The sequence below is a fragment of the Pholcus phalangioides genome, unplaced genomic scaffold (assembly GCF_987345545.1).
Source record: "Pholcus phalangioides strain wild (caught in Gottingen) unplaced genomic scaffold, Ppha-v1.0 ptg000015l_1, whole genome shotgun sequence".
NCBI classification, from domain to species: Eukaryota; Metazoa; Arthropoda; class Arachnida; order Araneae; family Pholcidae; genus Pholcus; species Pholcus phalangioides.
Genome location: NW_028301608.1, coordinates 112,060,261 through 112,081,663, shown reverse-complemented (window position 1 = coordinate 112,081,663; position 21,403 = coordinate 112,060,261). Strand labels below are relative to the sequence as shown.

General features: G+C 35.8%; 2 protein-coding genes across 2 annotated transcripts in view; both read right to left on the bottom strand.

Moving 5' to 3' along the window:
* LOC149077608 (uncharacterized) overlaps positions 1-21,403 on the bottom strand; it is a 165,409-nt gene that overhangs the window by 105,484 nt on the left and 38,522 nt on the right. The window lies entirely within an intron of this gene.
* On the bottom strand, positions 1,769-21,004 carry LOC149077610 (uncharacterized). The gene is made up of 10 exons (XM_089245374.1): positions 20,929-21,004; positions 17,459-17,488; positions 14,450-14,593; positions 11,156-11,185; positions 10,489-10,623; positions 7,594-7,671; positions 5,809-5,881; positions 5,681-5,686; positions 2,004-2,098; positions 1,769-1,831 (listed from the first exon to the last, which is right to left on the bottom strand). Exons 1-10 carry the CDS (start codon positions 20,995-20,997, stop codon positions 1,769-1,771), a joined length of 723 nt encoding a protein of 240 aa, XP_089101500.1. The 5' UTR covers positions 20,998-21,004.

Genomic DNA, 21,403 nt, shown 5'->3' with positions numbered 1-21,403 from the left:
CTTACCAGAATGCTTGGTAAGTATGCATAATAACCATCATGTGCAACAACCGTATTTATCACATTTACCGTGTATATATATATATATTGTTAAATTTCCATTTTAAAATGTGCTTAAATATATTTTTTCAACATTTTAAAATGTAATTTTAACAATCTTTTTTCACTACACTGCATATTACAGCTGCCTATGGCGCTGGTATTGGGGAGTTTCGACAAAAATTAAGTTTTCATAATGTACATTCTTCTAACATATGTAGGCCTATACATATAATAAAAAAAATAAATTAAAATACTTACGATTATCTGTAAAAAATAATGTAATTAGAATTTAATCAATGAATTAAATTGAATGAAGTTCTTTGATGCTTCCTGGATTTGCTTTTCTTTCGCACATATATTCATTCAATTAAATCGCAATTAACGGGACTTATAACGTATTCTAATCAGGAGAGAGAATCGATTGAGAGTGAGACCAATATAATTTATTAAGGGATGGAATTAACATCACTTTAGTTTAGAGTAGTTTGATAAAAACAATTATTCGCTCATAACAAAAATTATATTGCACGGAAAAAAATCACTATTATTAAAATTATTAATTATAATTTTAATTTTGTAAGCAACCGGCCACGTTGCATGTGTTGCAGGGGGGATAAAGAAACTTCTCCCCCCCCCCCCGACATTTTGTCTGCCCTGACCGTATGAGTGAATAAGTGAGTGAGTGAGTGAGTGAACGACAAAGTGAGTGCGCGAATGACTATATGAGTGGCCGTAAGCGTCCGTGAGTATCAGTATGCGACCAAGTGAGTGACCATATGCGTGAGCAAGTGAGGAGTGGAAAAGTGAACATGCACTCACACACTCGGTTACTCACACATACTGTTATTCACCGATTCACTCATAGGTCACCCACTTGTTCACTAATACGATCAAGGAAGGCGAAATGTCGGGGGACATGTTTCTGGATCCCACTGTACTATAAAGTGCAAAGGACCCGTTTTAAAGTGCAAAGTATACCCGTTTCAAAGTGCATAGTATAGGAATTTGTCTCTCTAATAGGGCTGTGAGTAAATGGAATAGCTTACCCCCCCCCCCCCCGGGGCTAGTGAATTCCAACACAATTGACAAGTTTAAAAAGAAGTATGATGAACACATTCTGATTAATCAAGAAGTTATCCATACTTAGATAAGACAACCATAAATATTTTTTTATGTGGGCATTGTATTATATTTTATCATGTGTGTGTATATATAGTTTTTAGTTTTCTGCACTTTTAATTGGGGGCTTGCTATATTTTAGAAACATGCGACATCCATATTTGTTATGAGCATCTTTCTTCAGCCACCTCGTTGGGCATAGTGCCTGTTGCGGCCCTGTGCTTGTATTTGCTTTTATGCTCATTTTAATATTGCGCCAAACAGAAGGACAGAAAAATAAAAGGATTCTTACCTTTTTTATGACCTGATGGATAACATTGTCGTTGTCATCCAAATTCTGTGGCTTCAGATTTTCCTTTAAAAGAATCGGAACAAGTATTTGATAAGAAATGTGTTTCGTCTATATCCAAATATTTATATCAATTGAAGTTTTGATTTATATACATCAATTGAAAAAATAATAATAATAACGGTTTGATGATACAAAACAAACTTTGAAATTCACAGTAATTGTTTTTCTTCAATTGATTTCCAATATTTGATCTAGAAAGAATAAGCAAAACCAATTCAATACTCACTTTGACCTAAAGAAGAAAATTATAAACGTATCACCATTTAATTTGGAATGGCAAATTGTAATAACCATAAAGACGATGCCAATATAAATCAGCCTGAAATCATGCAAAAGCAGAAATGTTTCAAAAAGTTTGAAATCAATCTAACGTATGTTCATCGTGCATTCCTAATAAATGCTATTTCAAAAAATTATAATTGGTTTCAATCAAATGTCGAAAAAAAAGCTAAAATACTGGAAAATACCGGAAAAAAATAGCCTATACTTACAGGTTTCATGAGGTTGTTGATGATATTGCGTGTGGTAGTTACAATAACCCCACGATTGATGGAATTGTCATCGCCGTACAACTGATCTGGCCCATCTGAAACCTTTGTAACAGAAAAAAAAATAAATAAAATAAATATATATATAATCAAAATTATATGTATTACTTTCAGTGAATTTTCAACTCTTTTAAATAATTTCATGACAGTTTAATGGCATTTCATCAGTTTAATGGCAATGATTATATCGTACTTTTACTCAATTAATAGTTTACTGCATATTTCACCTGATTCATTTTCTTTTGTTCTATTTATCCCGATCGGGCTTAGATTATAATTATTACAGTATGCTGTAAACATTTATAAGATTGAAATTAGTTTGTATGAAAACAATGCGTATTCAATTTTATATCAAAATGTGTATCCTGCTAAAATTACGTTAATTCAGAAATTATCATGAAAAAAAATTGGGATTGCGAGTGTTACATTCGGGATAGACAATGGGTGTTAATGGGAGTTCATTGATTGCCAATTCAAAAATGTAGTTACTCACCGTTATCTGAATATTGAATTATATATTTTTAATGAGCCATTTTCAAAAAAAAAAAACATCCAAAATTTTATTCTCGGAATTTAAAGTACAGGGTGTGCCATAAATTCGTGAATAGTTTGAAAATTCAAAAGAACTGAAAGAATTGGTATATTTAAATGCGATTTGCGAAAAAGTTATTTTCACGAACGGGGTGTTTTTCGTACAAAAAAAATTAGTTCAATTCTTTGTCTACAGAGGGCCAGAGAAACCAATCCAGCAGTGGTGAATGGACCTAAACCTTTATTTAATCTCTTCTGAGCCCGGAACGTTCGTAAAGTTCCAGCCGGCAATTCTTGGCTGACGAGAAACAACTTCACCAATAGTGCTTTATCTATCGCAATGAAATCGTCATGTAAGTGCCAGTAATAAGAAAATTCAGAAATGAGCTGTTAATTGTATACACATACTTCACTTTACAGGAGTATGTTTTGCATGTTTCTAGTGATTTTCTTCTGTGCAGTATCCTCTATTGACATTTGAACTGCAGTTTTTCTGTACCAAAAAAAAAAAATTCTCACATGTGGCAATAATTCTTTTGCAAATCGTATTCAAATATACCGATTCCTCCACTTTTTATGAGTTTTTATGCTATTTACGCATTCACGGGACACCTCGAATTTGGGCAGAATCAAACGGGATATTTTTAACAAGTACTTATGCAGCGATTCACAAGGACGTCTATGGATTTTACTGGCAAACATCACAGCCAGTCAGTCAAAAAATGTTTTATTATTATTTATTAATTAAGAGGGTTGGGGTTATGCTTATTGGTGGGGGCAGTGGCAAAAAAAGGAGGAAGAAACCAGGCAAAAATTGGTAAAAATGGAAAAAAATTAAAAAGTGGAAGACAAAAATTAAAAAGTGGAAGACAAAAATTAAAAGCAATATTACATTATGGATGTTACGCAATTATCAGTCATTGGAACTACAATTTTGATGGATACAGTTTTCCACTATTTATTTTCTTCCATATTTCTATTAATATTATTGAAGTCAATAATATTAAAAGATTTAATAATTAATATTAAAAGACTACATGAAAAATGACTGCAGATAATATGACTTACATGAAAAGTCAATATTATTGAAGTCAATGATATTGACTTTTCATGTAAGTGATGCGTATTATGAGCAAAATTGTTTAAGCATGGCCTTTAACAAACTCATTTCCCTTTACAAGAATAACGGGGAAAACCCTGCATGCCAAAAAAAACCTTCTTTTAATTCTCAGTTCTTCTTTTAGTACGCGAACATATTCAAAGTTTGTTAATTCAGTTCTTATATGAAATGACGAATTTAAATTTTAAATTGGTTTGCTCTTTCACGTGCTTCCATCCTGACTGTAATTGTTACCTTGCATGTGGCTAAATTTCCAACATTTTAACATCTCTTTTTATAATTCTCGGAAATAGTCCTTATCTCATCTAATGTTAAAATCGTAAGCTATTGTATTGCAGTGTTTGCTTTTAATTTAAAAGATGCCCAAGAAAAAATTGACAAAATTCTCAACATAAATGTTGAAAATTAAAATACTGTGGGCTCAATCAACGATGGTGATCTTTTTAGATATCGTCTATCTAATACTTTGGAATACTCTTAAATAATTTCTAATATTTTTGAACTTCACTGACCTTTATCAAAACCAATGAAATGAGAAGGAATTTTCTACACTCTCATTTCTGTCATACAACTAAAATCAATTCAGGTTGTTGGACTTCATTAAGAAAAGACGTGTGTGCTTTGATAAGAACTTTTTTACAAACTATTTGCTTGGCAAAAATGGTCTTTATTCGTATTTATCTCCAACCCTTTTGTCTAATTAAAAAGAAAACAGCTGATTCCAGAGGTAAAAAAATAGTTTGAAATATTTCACCTTCGTGAAGTACGTTAAGATTCTCAGAACTTGCTTCATGAAAGTAAACATTTTGAATTCTTTTAATTTTAGCTACTGGCAAAAACTATTTTTGCCGGGGCGGTTTTTTCCATGGTTTTTCCACTAAAGCAAAACTTTGCCAATCTTGTTTATTAGTATTTTCATTTGCAAAATGATTAGACGATTCCTGCTGAATCTCATGAGTTAAATATAATCCTAATTCTTTCTGAATTTAGTTTCACAATGAAAAAAAAAATTAGTCCATTTTTGAGAATGACATGAATGACTTATGTATTGAGAAGAAAAAGAAACAATGAATAAACTCAAGGAAAAAAATTCTTCAAAATATACGTATACCGAGAGAAAAATCAAATGAGTCGGGAATTAAAAAATAAATTGAGATCACTGAAATATTTTGTAACTCACGTATTTGACCACAATACGAACGAATTTCTTGACAATCTTTTTCACCACATCATCATCAGGATCAGTTATATTGAATTTTTTTAATTCATCCTGATGGAAGGAAAATAAAGACACGCAATACATTAATAAAATATTCAAGTAGCTAAAATAAGTATTCGATATACAGGGTGTTTTGTTAATGAACCGACAAACTCCGAAGGTTGTTAGTATACATAAAGAGGAACAAAAATTGCAATGGAACATGGTGTCGCAAACCACGTTGAGAGAGTAAATATCTCGAAAACGCTTGCAGGTTTCGACGTCGCGCAGGAACTACAAAAAGTACAATAATAACGACAAAAAGATTTATTTGATTAATTATTACAAAAGTTGTTGGAAGTCGCTGACAATGTAAAAACTACAACAATGTAAAAACGATTCCCGGACGCGCTCGAAGATACCGGGTATGCTTTTGATATCTGCCGCATCGACGACAATCCGCGCTTTGAGATCCTCCGGAGTGTCCGCAGGCGTCGCATGAACAAGTGATTTAAGGTGGCGTCCGATATGGTGAGCGAACCCATGAACGCAGTCAGCGGTCAACTAACATGCACCTTTCGTCTCCTCTAGAAACTGAATGCGTTTTTCGCGATTCCCCCCCTCTCTCAACGTGGTTTGCGACACCATGCTGTTCCATTGTAATTTTTGTTCCTCTTGATGCCTACTGATAACCCTCTGAGTTTGTCGGTCCATTAACAGAACATCCTGTGTTATAAATTGATATGTAACCGAATATGTGAAAATACTCACTTTTACCTGTAGGAAAATGAAAAATCATAAATTACAAAGTTTATCATAACGAAAACAGTATCGGATAATACTTTGAAATTCCTTCACTGAAAATTTTATTATGAAACAAATCAAAAGGAAAAACAAACTTACTATGTCCATAATATTATTGACATCTTTTGGTTTAAGTTTGTATTTGTCAACTAAATCGGCAATATCGCTCTAGATGAAATAGAAATAAATGTGCAAAAAGGGTGAAAACAGTTTACTATAAATAAGTTTACATTAGATATATGCACTTTCTCAAAATACCGTCCAATTTCAATCCTACTTATTTGCTCCATAATTATTGAAAAAAAAATATTTTCACCCCGAATCTATAATTTTTTTAAATTCACAAACACGTTTGCAGATAACCAATATGGCTTAAAAGCCGAGGAACCTTAAAAGCTTTGTTAAACTTCCCAGAATTTATATACAGTAGTATTGATAAATATACAACCGACATATTTTTAGATGTTTCCAAAGCATTTGACAACGTGAACAATTCCATTTTGTTCACATGAATTGTGTTTGATTAATAAACTTGACTCTGCAGCAATAAAGGAAACACACTTAACTGGTCCATCTCTTATCTACATATTTAATCGTCGGCATAGAGTTAAAATGCAGAATCGCTTAAATATTAACTTTTTTACAATGAATAGAGGAGTCCCTCAAGGATCAAATTCAGCTCCTTACTTTTCGTAATTTTCATAAATGATTTCTGCAAACGAAATATTTTCGGAACCCCGACATCCTATAAGGGCGATTCGGTTCTTTTGTATTCTTCTAATGACATTGATACATTAACATCTCACAAGGAAAGGGTCCCAAGGTGTCGTCTTCAAAAAATTATGAAGCAATTCATGTATATTAATCTCACCAAAAACACATAACAACCAAAAAATTATCGGCGGAGTGCAATTAATAAAATTGTAAAAAATTAATAAAAAATACAGCAGTTGGCTGCTCATCGCCTCTTGTGCTTCTTGGCGAGATCTACAAAAAAAAATCCCCCTCACACTCTAGCTCTTCTCTTTTTCCTCTCTTTATCTCCATTTTCTTCTCCAACTTTTCTCTTCTAGAAAGTAGTTTTTTTATCTTCCTTTTTCTGTGCTGTACGTGATCAATGCTCATATGTTGTTTGAATGACATCGCTCTTAGACTGTAGGGGTTTCGATTTTTTAAAAGTCATTCTTAGCCTCCAAAATATTAATATTTATAATAGTAACACATAACAACATTCCGCCGGATTTTTCGTTATATTTTTGTGCAATTTAAATGTGTAGAATCAGTGCCAGTTTTTTCAAATTTTTTTGAAGACTTCACCTTGAAACCCTTTCCTTGTCGCATCAAATGAGACCTTCGTATAATAAGAAAGTGTTTCGTTGCATATGATTTAACATTAAATCTTACCAAAAATAAATATATCTATTTCAATTTAATTAACACAGAAACTGACCTCAATCTAAAAAATTCCACAACACAATATGAGCTATAAACCCGGTTTGTGCTCTTTTAGTAAAATATTTAAAGTGAATGTTATTAAATACACGGGTCTCTGTATTAATCAAAATTTAAAATGTAAAACACATGCTGATGAAATTTCAAAAGAAACTTCGTTTCGTTATGTATAAGCTTTTTGTTCATCTCAAACACAAAGTCACAGTCAAGTTCTTGAATTATTTATGTCCATGTACATTCTCTTATAAAACATGGTGCATATAATTAATTATCTGGGGTGCAGACTACAAGACAAATTTACAATATTCTGGTTCACAGAACCTAAAACTTAGTTTTACCTTTTAAATATAATGTTATATACTGAATTATTTTCACTGTATACCTGAATAAATCTAGAACAATCCCGTAGAACAATGAAAAAAACTCACATCAAGACCAGATTTGTCTGGCTTTTCCTTCGGGCTTTCTTTGTCTTTATCTTTCTTGTCATCTGGTTCTTTTTCGTTCTAAAAATAAAAATTAGTTCCTTAATGTCATAATCTGAAATTATAAAGCGAGGGTGGCATCTCATAATCATGAAAAACAGAAAAAAAAGTTCCTTAAACTATAATAACCTGATTTATCTATTTATAACACGTACCTTTAGTGATTCACAACTGAATTACGATTGCTCATCACCTGTTTTATCATCACAACTTTGAATTTTTTTTTATTGTAGACAAATACACACAAATTACACAAATACTTTACAATAAAAAACGAAAAGGAATACAAAAGAAAAAGAAAAAAGGAGAGCAAAACTAACGCGATATTGCAACTCGTCGAGGAAAAGATTTTTCCAGACACGCACACTCATTTCGTTCTTGCTTCCATTCCTCTCTCATCAGCATACTACGTATGCGGACAGGGTGTCCTGTAAGTGCTAATACGGCGTTTATCTCATCAATCATCCGTCGTAGAGGGATGCTTTCTTTTTAAAAAAATTCTCAAAAGGCGTTCAAAGATTGCCCTGAAGCAGTTTTGAAAACGAACATACAGTACTTAACCGAAAAAAAAATCTAAATTTTCATGCGGTCCCCTTGTCCTCTAACTTTCAATTAGAAAGTTGTTGTCTTGTTTCTCCTGAGGTCTGGGACAGAAAAAATCCCGTGTTCCTAAGTGCAATAATAACTAAGATATTCAAAAATAGGAGTACATTTATGAAAGAACAGCAAAAACTAACGGACAACGCTCCTTTCCCAACTTTTCTCCGATTTTGGAATTCAAATATCTCAGCGAATATTGTACTTAAAAACTTAGAATTTTTCTGCTGGCTACAAGAGAGACAGGGCAATAGCTACCGAAATGGAAGTTTGAGGACAAGTGGGAACGCACAAAAATTTTGATTTTTAATTTTTTCCCACACTCTGAATTTACACTCTCAAAACTGCTACAGGTTAATTTTTGAAAGATTTTGGGCACATTTTACATTCTATGACGTACGGTTGATGAGATAAAGGCCGCAGAAACACTTACAGGGCACCCTGTATATATGTGAAGTGACAGATATCTGTAGTATACTAGTTGATAAAGAATTCATGGAAAATTAGAACACGTCTAAATAAATTTTTTCGTCATTGAATGTGTGACCAAATATGAAAGTTTGAGATACAAGAATAAGATACATTCATATCACTGACACTAATTTTGGCGATGAGATTCTCACTGAGACGGGTGGAGATTTAATCACTAAAAGAAATCGAGGGAAAAACAGGTTCGTGGGAAACGTATGTGATGTAATAGGCGCACCGTATCCAATCCATTACAGCAAAAGTGTAAGGTTTGAATAGCTGTGCATTTCACTGACAAATGGGCATAATATTTTATTATGCATAGTGCATAATGTATTGTGCTTGAACCACATTCACCCTCGGAAAGAGTTTTGGTTTCTCTTCGAGTGAGGATCAAGTTCAAGCTGCACCAAACAACGACATAAGTGGTATAGTCCTTCAACCACGAGATGAGACTCGTGGAATATATCGTGTTGCGTCACGTCGGATGATTTTTTTTTTTGATTGTTTTAGGTAAAACGATTACACATCGGAAATAGTCCGTTGGCGAATGAGATTTCACGTTTAGCTCGTCTGTGGAAGAAACATAACAATCGTGGTAGGTGGACACGAAATGCCGTAGTCAACTCTCATCTCGTGTTGGGAGAACTAGTAGTAGATTTTGCATCACCTACGATCGAGGAGAGATATCACTAGCATTACATCCCTTATACTTTCGGATGATTAGCATCACATATCGCGGTAGATCCGTCGGAAAAATCCGGTATTCGCTACTGGTTTACGACCGCTAGTCTATAGCTAAAGAGTATGTGTTCGTAACAAATATAACTATTCTAACATTAAAGTTACGCGTTATTTAGATAAAATATGTATATCTATGCACATCTCTGAAAACTCCACGGAATATGTTATCAAATGTTTTTTTAATGTTCACTTTTTCTGTTATTATTTAATCATTTGGGAGATGGCACTCATAAATGGTTTTTATGGTCGGTAGAAGCAGGAATTTGCACTGCTTTGACAGCATCAAAATCTCTATTTTTTGAAAGGCTACGCTGAGCGATGGCAAGAAAAATCCATAAACATGAGTTGCTTCTTTTTTTATTAAATGCGTAGTGACAATTTTACATTAAAACCATTAGCATAAACAGAAGATAATGTCAGTGAAATCGATTAAATTAAAGAAAAATACCGGGTGATTCCACAATTCTTCTCTTGCTTATACTTCCAATCAGAAAAAGTATTCAAATACAAATACACAAGGCCACAACAAGCAAAATGCCCGACGAGGTGGCAGAAAAAGGCCATAACAAAAAATATGGGTGTCATATATTTCTAAAATATAGCAAATAAATTAAAAATTCAATTATAATTAAAAAAATTAACACTCTAGAAATAGCAGTACAATAAAACAGTTGATATTTGGAAAATACTGTATTCTAGCTTCTACTTATAACATACGCTTCTCGAATCACCAAAGGGGGAATGTTATAAACGAACTCGACTATAATTACGTTTCGAATTGGTTTACGGTATTATTATTTTTCACCCTATTTCAAAGAACTGAAAATAATCCCAAGATTTTAGAGTAATACAATTATAAATAGGCGTAGAGATGAAGAATCGGAGTCGTAGAATACACGTTCGAAGAAACTTCGTGCGATCATTGGATTGTAATGCATTGTTATATTTAGTTATAGAGGAAAAATAAAATGTTTTTTCTTACCAGTTAAATATTAAACAAAAACAGTAGTAAGTGATAATAAAACTCACGGGATTATCATTGCCCTTATCGCCAGGATCTTCTTGGTTATTATTATCATCATTATTATCATCGCCTTTGTTGTCTCCACCTCCAAGAAGATTAGTAATGTCATTATTTCCTTTCACTCGGACATTCTTAGGTCCCTACACACGGTGATAAGCAAAATGAAATATATTGTGTAAGAATGTATTAAACATTCATCTATAATATATAGAAATTGTTTTTTCAAGTCAATCGCACACAAAAACAGCTATCTTTACGACAAGATGAATAAAGGCCAACGTTTTTTTGACAAACAATGCCCATTTGTCGTAGAAATATATTTACAGAGTGTTCTATAAATTCGTAAATAACTTAAAAATTCATACAAATGAAAAAAATCAGATTATTTGAATGCTGTTTTTGCGAAAAATTTAATCTCACGACGGTGAATTTTTTTTTTGGTACCGAAAAAAATTAGTTCAAATTTTCGACGATGGAGGCCACTGCGTGAAAGCAAATCGCTGGAAATACGCAAATCAGACTCCTTTAAAATGAAATATGTACGTTAAAATGTACAGATTGCATATCTGAAGCGATGGTGAACTCGGTATTCTAAGTCTCCCCTTCAAAGATTTTACTTGTCGATTTGAGCTACCCTGTGACGTTAACAATCGAATGCGTTTTGATACTCACGTATCTGATAGTACGTCTTCTGGTGACTTTCTGAAAATTAAATGAATCAATGAGAATTAATTTCTTTGAACTTCCATAGCATGCGTTAAAAATGTCAAACGTTAAAAATATTTTATTATATGTGTTTCGTTTATTTTCTATACTAAGCATCATGAATATAATCAAACACATAGTGCATAATACAAAAGGTATTGATCGTTAATGTCAGGTGCGGCTCGAGCTTACCCGGCCGCCCGGGTACGAAGCTTCATATGCCACCCCTAATGGCGACCCTGGTTGCCGGGGCCGTCTTTAAGAACATCATGCCACCCCCCCCCACCCACAAATAATTTTTCTAATTCCCTACCTCGAAACTTCTCGAAAATTTTAACCGGTTTTCATTCTTGTGAGGCCTCCACCCTTGTGGGGGGGGGGGGGTGCTCGTTTGGGCCCATGCGTTAAGACGACGCTGCCATGCCATGCCCGAAGCCTCACAAGACTTCAGTGAACGCGACCTCGAGGTAAACCTGATTTTGGTTTTTCAGAAGAAAGCCGAACATCACTATATACCGTGAAAAATGCGCGTGACCAGACGCACATTTTTCATTTGCTATACTTAAAGCTACGTTTGATTTTGTATTAATCTGTGATTGGGGGGGGGGGCGGCTCTTGAAGAGGGAGCGAAGGTGCGTCATAAAAGCGCTTTAATTCATTATAACCTTAGTTCTTCAAATTGATTTCATTTAAACCTTATGAAGTTTAATTATTTTTTTCAGATGAATTTGATGAAATAAAAAAAAAAGATATACACCGTATTTTTAAAAGCACTAATTTACAATAAAAATTAAAAAAAAAAAATGTGTCTCGTGAAATATGGAACATATCGTCATCCCCCCATATGCAAAGTAGCGCGTTAGGGAAACGCTGCAAGACAGTTTTGTTAGTTATAGAGCGTGGGGAAATGGGGTTATACAAGAAAGTGGGTTATATACAGGTCATTATACAGGGTACATAGCAAACAGCGGAGGGGGGGGGGGCGGAATGCCACTTTACTGACGAACCGTCGATCCTAGAAGAATACTTCCAATTAGAAAAATTATCCAACTAACTTCTGGTACTCAAATAGGTTTTTCATGTTTCAAGGGGGTGTATAGTTATTGAAATAAAAATGTCAACTCTTTACACGGAACGCTCTGCCTAAGAGTCCGATAAGAAAATCGTTACTTTGCTTCTCCTGATGCCAACTAAAAACAATTCCACGTTTCAAAGTGTAGAGATATTAGAATTCAAAAAACGGAGGAAATTTTGGAAAAAACAGTGTTAAAAATGTGGGTAAAACGGTTTTAACGTATCTAACGCCGTTCTTTCCTAAATTTCTTCCGTTTTTTGAATTCTACTATCTCAGTGAATATTGCACTTGCAAACATGGGAAATTTTTTGTTGGCATCAGGAGAGACAGCGCTTTCTAGTTGGGTTTTAGGGTACACGGGGACTATATAAAAAGTTGATTTTTTATTATAGTACTATACAACCCCTTGAAACATAGTGACGTGAGTACTACACGTTATTTGCAAATTTTTTCTAATTGAAAGTACGCTTCTAGGATAAACGGTTCGCCAGTGAAATGTGATAACCCCCTGTTTACTATGCACCTTGTATATATCAGTGAAATCTCGATACAACAATATCCCGCACTACGATAAATCTGTCTGTAGCGATATTTTTTAAGGATATTTCAAAACTGCTGCAACGATATTCAATATATTTCACTCAAAATCACTTTTAAATTCTTCGCCAGTGTAGTGCGCAGATGTGTTGTGCTGGAAACTACTTTTGCATGGTGAGACAACTAACTGCATTTCAATCATCAGCAAACAATTTAGCATTTTTTTGCTGCGAATAAGTATACTTAGGCCGGGATTACAAAATAAAAGTTTTATAAAAGAGCTTTTCAATATTTGAAGGGAGAAAAAAACAACACTAAGCTATTGGTTACATTCAAGCGAATGTAACCAATAGCTTATTTTTCAAGTTTTGTAAAAAAAAAAAATCTTTTATCAAACTTTTATAATGTAATTCCGAACTTATAAAAGTGCATTTTATCGTGGTAATTCAGAACAGATGCTGACAACAGCATAAATTTGCTGTCGCCTAAATGATAATGCTAACTCTCGGTCTAACGGTGACCTCTTTACAACGATATTTTTCCTTGGCCCGCGGAGTATCGTTATATCGAAGTTTCACTGTATACCGCTTTTGGGCGATATCTCCGAGCGTCCACGAGCACTGATGCTGGTGTGGCATCTATCATTTAAATTAGAATAACTCCTCACCTTATATTGCATCGTGCATCAATTCTTTTCGAAAATGATTTTTTGACAGTCTTAGATTGATAAATTTTTTATACAGAAAAAAATTAAACCCTTTTTGTGTGTGTTATCGAATTGACCGAACCTTTCTTTCTGCTCTTCCTGTAAAGTTGGGAATTTTAAATTGAAAGAAGAGTATAAATTTTTTCATAATTCGCAATAAGCAATTAGTTATGGCAAAAAAATGCTAAAGCTAAACGATAATTTTCAATGTTGAAAAATATCAGTTAGTTTGAATGCATAAATCGATCTCGTTAACGTTCCACTGTACGGCATAGATAGTACAAAACGAAATTAGACTAACAAAAACCCGCAATGTCCAAAACCGTGGACGTGAACCTGTGGTAGGCCCGTAATAGACTCGACTTAGACTACTACTGAACCGTACAAAAAAGGATCTCCGTAAACATTCTTCTGTGAAACGTATGGGGGCGTGTTGGAATGCATGTATTTAATGTATGTATGTGTGTGCATTGTACAATCATCAAGTTTTATTTATTTTTTCTAAGGAATGCCCGCCATGTGTTCCAGAAGTGCTGTCATATGCCTTCCGCATTCGGAAGCAATCTCGGCAGTTTATTTCTCCTGTATCCCGTACTATGTGTGAATTTAAACGTTGCAGGCTTCATTGTGTTTTCTGTGGCGCGACTTTATTTTTTAAATGGGAGATCAGCTCACATTTGCCATTTCAAATTGAAAAACCACAGATAACCAACTTCAGCCGATCACGGCATTCCGATGCTGGCATTGAGCGCGACTGCTGCGAAAATCGTCTTGAAACAGCTGTCGCAGTGCGCATGTGTGACCTTTACATAAAACTTGAATCAACTAATCATCGCGGCACACCGATTTCATTACGGAGCATGAGCATTTTTTTTCAGTGTAAGCCATTACTTCTGGATACGTTTATACCGACACCCTGTAAATTGGTATCGCCTTTACTTACCCTGTTGTTTTTATCCCCATCATCATCATCCTTTTTATCATCGTCACCCTTTTTATCATCGTCATCACCATTGCCTCCTCCACCGCCACCGTCTCCTCCGTCACCTCCATCGCCACCTCCTCCACTGATATACCTGGTAGGTCCCTAACAAAAGAAAAATATGGAAAATATAATTGAACAGGTAGATTTTTTTCCTTTCACACACCAACTCAGGTCTATAGCCCGATAGGACCCGGATTTACAATCTAATATTCCGTGTGGAAGTTTATGCATTTATACTTAACAGTCTCAGTGCGTATCAAGTGTCATGGGAATTTTTAGTGCTGCCAACTATATTTCTAATTGCAAGTCAAGCGTGATGATTGTACTGTATTTGTACCGTTGTGAGTTTGTTGCTCTCGGCTGCAAGACTTTTCAACTTGCTATCGCTGCCTGGGGAGGAAATTGCTGTAGTTATGAGAGACTGCAGTGTCTCCACTTATCGTTCCGCGGTAATTATGTGTGTTGTAAGGAAATGAAAAGTATGTTTCTGATGTATTGGTTACAGAGCCACCCTTTTTTAAGGGTGTGTGATAGATGCGGTTGCACGGGTTCCACACTTTCGAATAACAATTTAATAAATTCTGAATTTTCACCAACTCCGGTGTTTATGAATTTTCCTCCTTCTGGGATTATGAATTTTTATCCATTATTTTATCCATTTATTTATTATTATTATTTTTATCCATAATTGGCGGATACCACGGCGAAGGAAGCTACCGAATGCGAAATCATTACAGGTGATCTGCTGCTTCCCGCATCACACGCCAAAGCAATTCTATGGAAGGATCTAATGAATAAATGGCAACAGAGGTGGGATGACAACACAGAGCCCGGTCGATCAACTCATAGCATCCTGCGACATGTAATGCCTCGGAACCATAAATGGTCACGTGAGATGATTATGCTCGTAACGGGCCATGGTCCATTTCCGGCTAACCTTCATAGGTTCAAATCAATCCCCAGTGATAAATGCTCATGTTTGGCCTCTTCACTACGCAACTCTATGCCCCAAGACAACGGCTTTCCACTTCAGAGAGCCAGCTGAACATCTGCGAATACCTTGGCTTGAGTGCATCCTGAAGCGGGAAGATTCGAAAAGTAAAATACGTAAACTGGTCCGCTTTCTAGAGCAGCACCCTGAGGATATCCGAACTGCAGTCCCGGAGCCAGAACCAGATAGAGAGCCACCTATGCCAGTTAGGAGATCCACTAGACTACGACGTCAACTACACCCAGACAGCGATCTCGTACATCTGTTTAGAGAAGAGGAAGAAGAAGAAGAGGAGCCTGAGTAGTCGAGAATAGTTTGATCCACGCTGGCTTATCGAAAAGCTGGATACAGGCAGCAATTACTGACGAATGTCTTTGGACCAAATCAAACCACACGGTGCAGCGATTAGATCAACCCAGCAGTAGATTGACAGCTTTCATTGATGTGATAGTTACTGATCCAATGAAAATCCCTGAAGAGAAGAAGATCACATTTTATCAAGAACTATTCCCGATTATGACGATTATTATGTGATTTATAACCTGTGATTTACAATTGTGATTTATTTACAGAATCACCATTTTTCGATTACAGATTTTATACTTGTTTACTGGCGAGGTGCGTAATGGCAACTGCCCATGTATGTAATATATCTTTCTCAAGATCAATAAATGGTTAGGTTTCCCCGGAGGCACCCGAGTCCCCAGGGACAATGTGCTTATATCACTGAGTGTGACAGAGCCTGGGTGTCTCTCGGTTCCTATCACTATCACTATCATTGTCCTTCTAGAATCGGTAAAGTGTATTAAAAAACAAGTATGAAGCGTGTGAATAAAACTGTTATGGCACGATGTGCCACACTGACAACGCCCTAAGGGGCTATTCAAGTATTACGTCAGCAGATTTTTAGCCATTTTCGATCCCACCTCCCCCAGTTCGATGATCAAAAATTTATTTTTTTGATGCAAAAAATATTGAAAAATAAAATTGAAATATTAGAAAAAAATACCTTTATATTGTTATTATGCTAAATTTCTGTTATTATTTGAAGGCTCATTTTTTTTAAGAAATTCATTGACATACACTTTCTAACCACGCCATATACGCTTAACCCACGGTCCATGGGCCAAATGTGGCCAGCCACATCAAACCTAATTTTGTGAAAGTGACATAATTTGCAGATCGCTTAATTGACCCGTTGCACAATTCCAGAGCATTTAAGCGGCCCGTAGCACATTCATAGATCACTCAAGTAGGCCCGTGACACATTCACAGATTACTTGATGGACCCGCGGCACAGTTCCATAACACTTAAGCGGAGCATGGAACATTTGGAGATCCCTTAAGAGACATATGACGCAGTTTTAGAACACTTATGCGGTCTGCAGTGCAGTTCTGCATCAATAAAGTTACCCGCGGTACATTCTCAAATTATTTAAGTGATCCGCGGTGCGTTCTCAGATTATTTACTTGATCCATGGCATAATTACGTATCACTTGATTGACCCGGAGCACAGTCAAAAAGCACTTATGCTGCCCCCTACACACTTCTAGAGCACGTAAGTGGCCCGGTCGCATTTCCAGATCATTCGAAAGATACGCGGAGCATTTAGAGATCACTATAGTGGCTGTATAGTGGACTTATCAGTAGGGATAATCTTAGTTCAGGTGCCCACAAACTAGAGAAACGTTTTTCTCGTTTTTGGCACAGATTCAGTAGCCTATACTGCCATTAATTTTATAAAGGGTGATTGAGATGACGTAAGCATCATTCAACCTCCCCTCCCATCTTATCATCAAAAGACAGCAGCCCCCCCCCCCCCATCGATGCCGACGTATTACTTGAATGACCTCCTAACCTAGTTTGAATACGAACAACATATCATATACTTTTTATTTCCATGGAGAAACTCTCTAGAAAAAAAGTTCAATTAGCAAAAATCATATTGTAAATGGAATCACACAATGTTACTCACTTGTTTAATCGTTCGTCTCGTGGGACCCCTCTGTAAAAGGAAAAGAAAAATAATATTTTCTAGCATTCCAGAGTTAGACCGGTGCGCTTAATATACCTCTCCCTTCTTAGAAACATGAAAAATAGAAAGGGACCAAATACAGCCCCTTCTTAAATCAAATGGAATACGATCATAGAATTACGATCAAATAAAAATATCCCGGCTAATAGCCTTTTTAAATAATGTGTTTCGAACCCCTGTTTAACGGTTACCCTTCAGATACGGTCATGAACACCATTTTCATCATTCGCTCCATTGGACTAAAACCTGTATATGGACACCATTATTTGCGGTTTTCGTTCGAATTATGCTCACTAGATGGCAGCAAAAAATTTAAATATTTGATAAACTTTTTTTTATATGTATGGCTACTTTTGAATGAAAGTTTTGGCTAGAAGTTTGTTAATGTTTGGCAACTCTGATGTGCTTTTAGATTCTGAAATCACGTGTTGCTGATTGTGCTCCTATATACTAGAGCTGACCATGTTAAACAGCCGGAATAATGCAAAATAATCGTCTGACTCTGTCACTAAGAGAAAAAATTTCTCTCTCAAATACAGTGAAAACATTAAATTAGGAGTTCATGCTCTTCCAAATGAATTCAATGCATTGATTAAATAAATTTTCCTGTAAACGCAATGATGGAAAGGCGTTGGAGTTAGTCTTTCAGCTTAAAATACATTTTGAAGGAGTTGAAATACTCAGCAAAACCCACCACAGCGCGACTGATCAGTTTTTTCAACAGATATTAATTCAGTATTTAAACTTTGTGTAATATTTCTTTCGTAATTTATATTCCGTATCTATGCAAAAATTATGTATTTTCATGATTTTAAACGCATCTCACATTGTCGGAATTTCATTCATATTCAAATAAAGAATCATTTCAGTTGCTGTTAGTAGTGTATGATGCAATCAATACGGGAACCCCCATCTGATACGGTCACACCTCTTTCATGGACAACGTTTTTTAATCACTTCTTTTGTATCAAGTACAAGTGCATTTTTTTACAATTCTCCGAGTAATTTTCGAATGGCATTGGAAATTTTAAGCAAAACCATTTTGCACATATTTTTAGGACTTTATAGTTCTGTTACGGTGAATCTTATAAATCGGTTATTGTACGCAATAACTTGTTATTACGCACACTATTCGTCTTGGTATTTTTGAGACATTTATTATTTTTACCGGTGATTTTGCATAATAGCCAAGTGTCGTTGGTAAATTTGATAGACACTTGCAATTTATCGCCAGTATCAGATATTATGCATGACATCCAGGTCCGTCATTTGTGGGGGGAGGGTAGGAGGGGGGCCTTTAGAAAATACACTAGAAGTGTTAAATACAATATAGGAAAATAGTCCGTAGAAACTTCAAAAATTCATAGAAACCGGAAAAATAACCGAAATAAAAAAAGGTTTGCAGGGTTAGCATTGCTAGGTCACGGAAATTTTTTTTTGACTGGGAAAAAAGAAACTAAAAAACAGCCGATAGGTGGCGCTAGTATGAACGACTTCGTGGAAATATGCAAATGATACGGTTATAAGAACTTGCGCTCCTACTCCACAACCAGTTCACCGTTGTAAACCGTGTATGTGAACAAGGATGCTGAGTGCGAAGGATAAAGTTTTGTTGGTGAAGTTGTGAACCAGGAATCAGCGACCATCATGGAATCCTTGATCTGTACCCCATACAGATTGCAGTCGTGCCATGAACTTTTACCAGCGAATACAGTACAGAGGGAAGCATTTGCGAGGTGGGCTTTCTCCAAAATCGAATAGAATCCCACCTGGGTCTTTAACATCTTGTGGACAGATGAAGCTCATTTTTCGCTTCATGGAGACGTTAATAATCATAACTATCGCATCTGGGCGACGTCTAATCCACATGAGTGCACGCAGAAACCATTGCATTCCCCAAAAGTGACAGTGTGTGTGGGTTCATAGGTTCGTTCATCATAGCACCATTTTTCTTTGAAACGCAGTGCCCAGTAAATGGGTGGAAATTGGCTACGGTGAATGCGCAGCGTTATTTAAAGCTTCTGCGTGAGAGATTCGCTTTGTACACCCACGTTTATGCAAGATGGAGCAACTAGACACACTGCTACTCCGGTCAAGGCATTCCTGATACAGACGTTCGGGGAAGACAACATCATTAGCAGTCGTTGTAGGTTCCCATGGAATCCTCGGTTTCCAGATTTGACACCGGCAGACTTTTGGTTATGGGGATATTTGAAATACCGGGTGTATTGATCCGGTCCATCCAATCTATCGCAACTGAAAGATGTGGTCCGCCCAGAGTTGCCATGTATACATCCGGACGTGCTGCACTCTGCCGTTGCTGGATTTGTGACTCGCCTGCTATGTGTTAGCCCCTTTGGTGGTGGTCATATGGAACACATACTGCTATAATAAACGATTTGGATGCATTCTGTTCGTTATTTGCGTATCCTTTATTTGACTTCTATACGACAGCGCCACCTATCGGCTGTTTTTTAGTTATTTTCCCTGTTTATTGAAAAAAATTTCCTGTGACCTAGCGATGCTAACCCTGCAAACCGTTTTTTATGAATTTTAAGGGTTTCTACACAGACTTTTCGCCCAACCTGTATATATATATATGTACATACATTGAATATATGTTCTTTGCCTCCCCCCCGGGAAAAGTTGAAATTACAGTCCTGATAAAACCCTACTACTTTACCAAACACCAACTCTGGTCATATCGCTATATTGCAATTTACTGCCATTAGTGAGATGGGTTGAAAGCGAAGGCGCTGTCTATTGGTGGTCGCCTCGAGTTCGTTAGGGAAAATATCGTATCTATATCCTCCCACGGGTTTGAACCCGGGACCCTGACAACAACCTTCACGATGGTAGACGAGCATCTTACTACCATGCCACTTGGGCACAAAATCGTCGCTAGATGACTCGGACCTGATAATACCCTAGTACAATTGGTGAATTTGATAAATATCAAAAAAATTCCAAATGAGTCTAGTATGTATGATGATTATTGTCTGACCCGATACCAAATTTCAAGATCGTACCCCGATAAAATGATACAATACATATAAGAATTATCCTGCAGAGTATATCATATAGTAGGATTTATGATGTTCACCAACCAAGTGACGATTGGGTATTACGCGTAATCACCAGTAAAAATAATTAATTTAGAAAAATTTATCAAATTCACCAACGACGTTCGGGCACTATAATCGCCGGTAAAAGTAACAAATACTCGTGCGATTATGCATAATAATTGGTTATTATGAATAATAAGTGAATTTATCTCATTTAGACAACAGTTGAATTCACGTGATATACTTGCTCACCCTCGTAATTTTCCGGTATGCGTCAAGATGTGAGGGATTATGGTATGGAATTTTATGTTTGTAAAATTCAAACGATAAATTTAAATTTCTTACCTTTACGATTTTTTTTCCTGTGGAAAAATAAAAATGATAAATATACATGAAAAGTAAATATACATGCATATGGGGGGGGGGGGGGTACATCAGTTTTGATTAATCGCTGGCCCACGGACCGGTGAGGGTCTAAGAGAATTTCCTGCCGGTCCGTGAAAAGTTTACCTATTCGTAAAGAAAAGCTACATAATTTTAGATATAATTAAATGTCATTCCATCTCTATATTTGTTTTTAATTCTGTCTTGGCCGTCCGAAAGTTTGCGTATTGTTATTAGTTATTTACTTTTGGCCAGTCTGGGGTTAATTTTTCCCATTTATTTATTTTTCCCCGTTTCACCAGTTGTTTCTGCTACTCATTTATTTTTGCCAATCCTAAAATTATTTCTCCTATTTGAGCATTTTCTGTTGGTTCTGAATCATTTCTCACATTTATTTATTTTTTTGCCGGTCCGCTAATTATTCAATTTAATTACT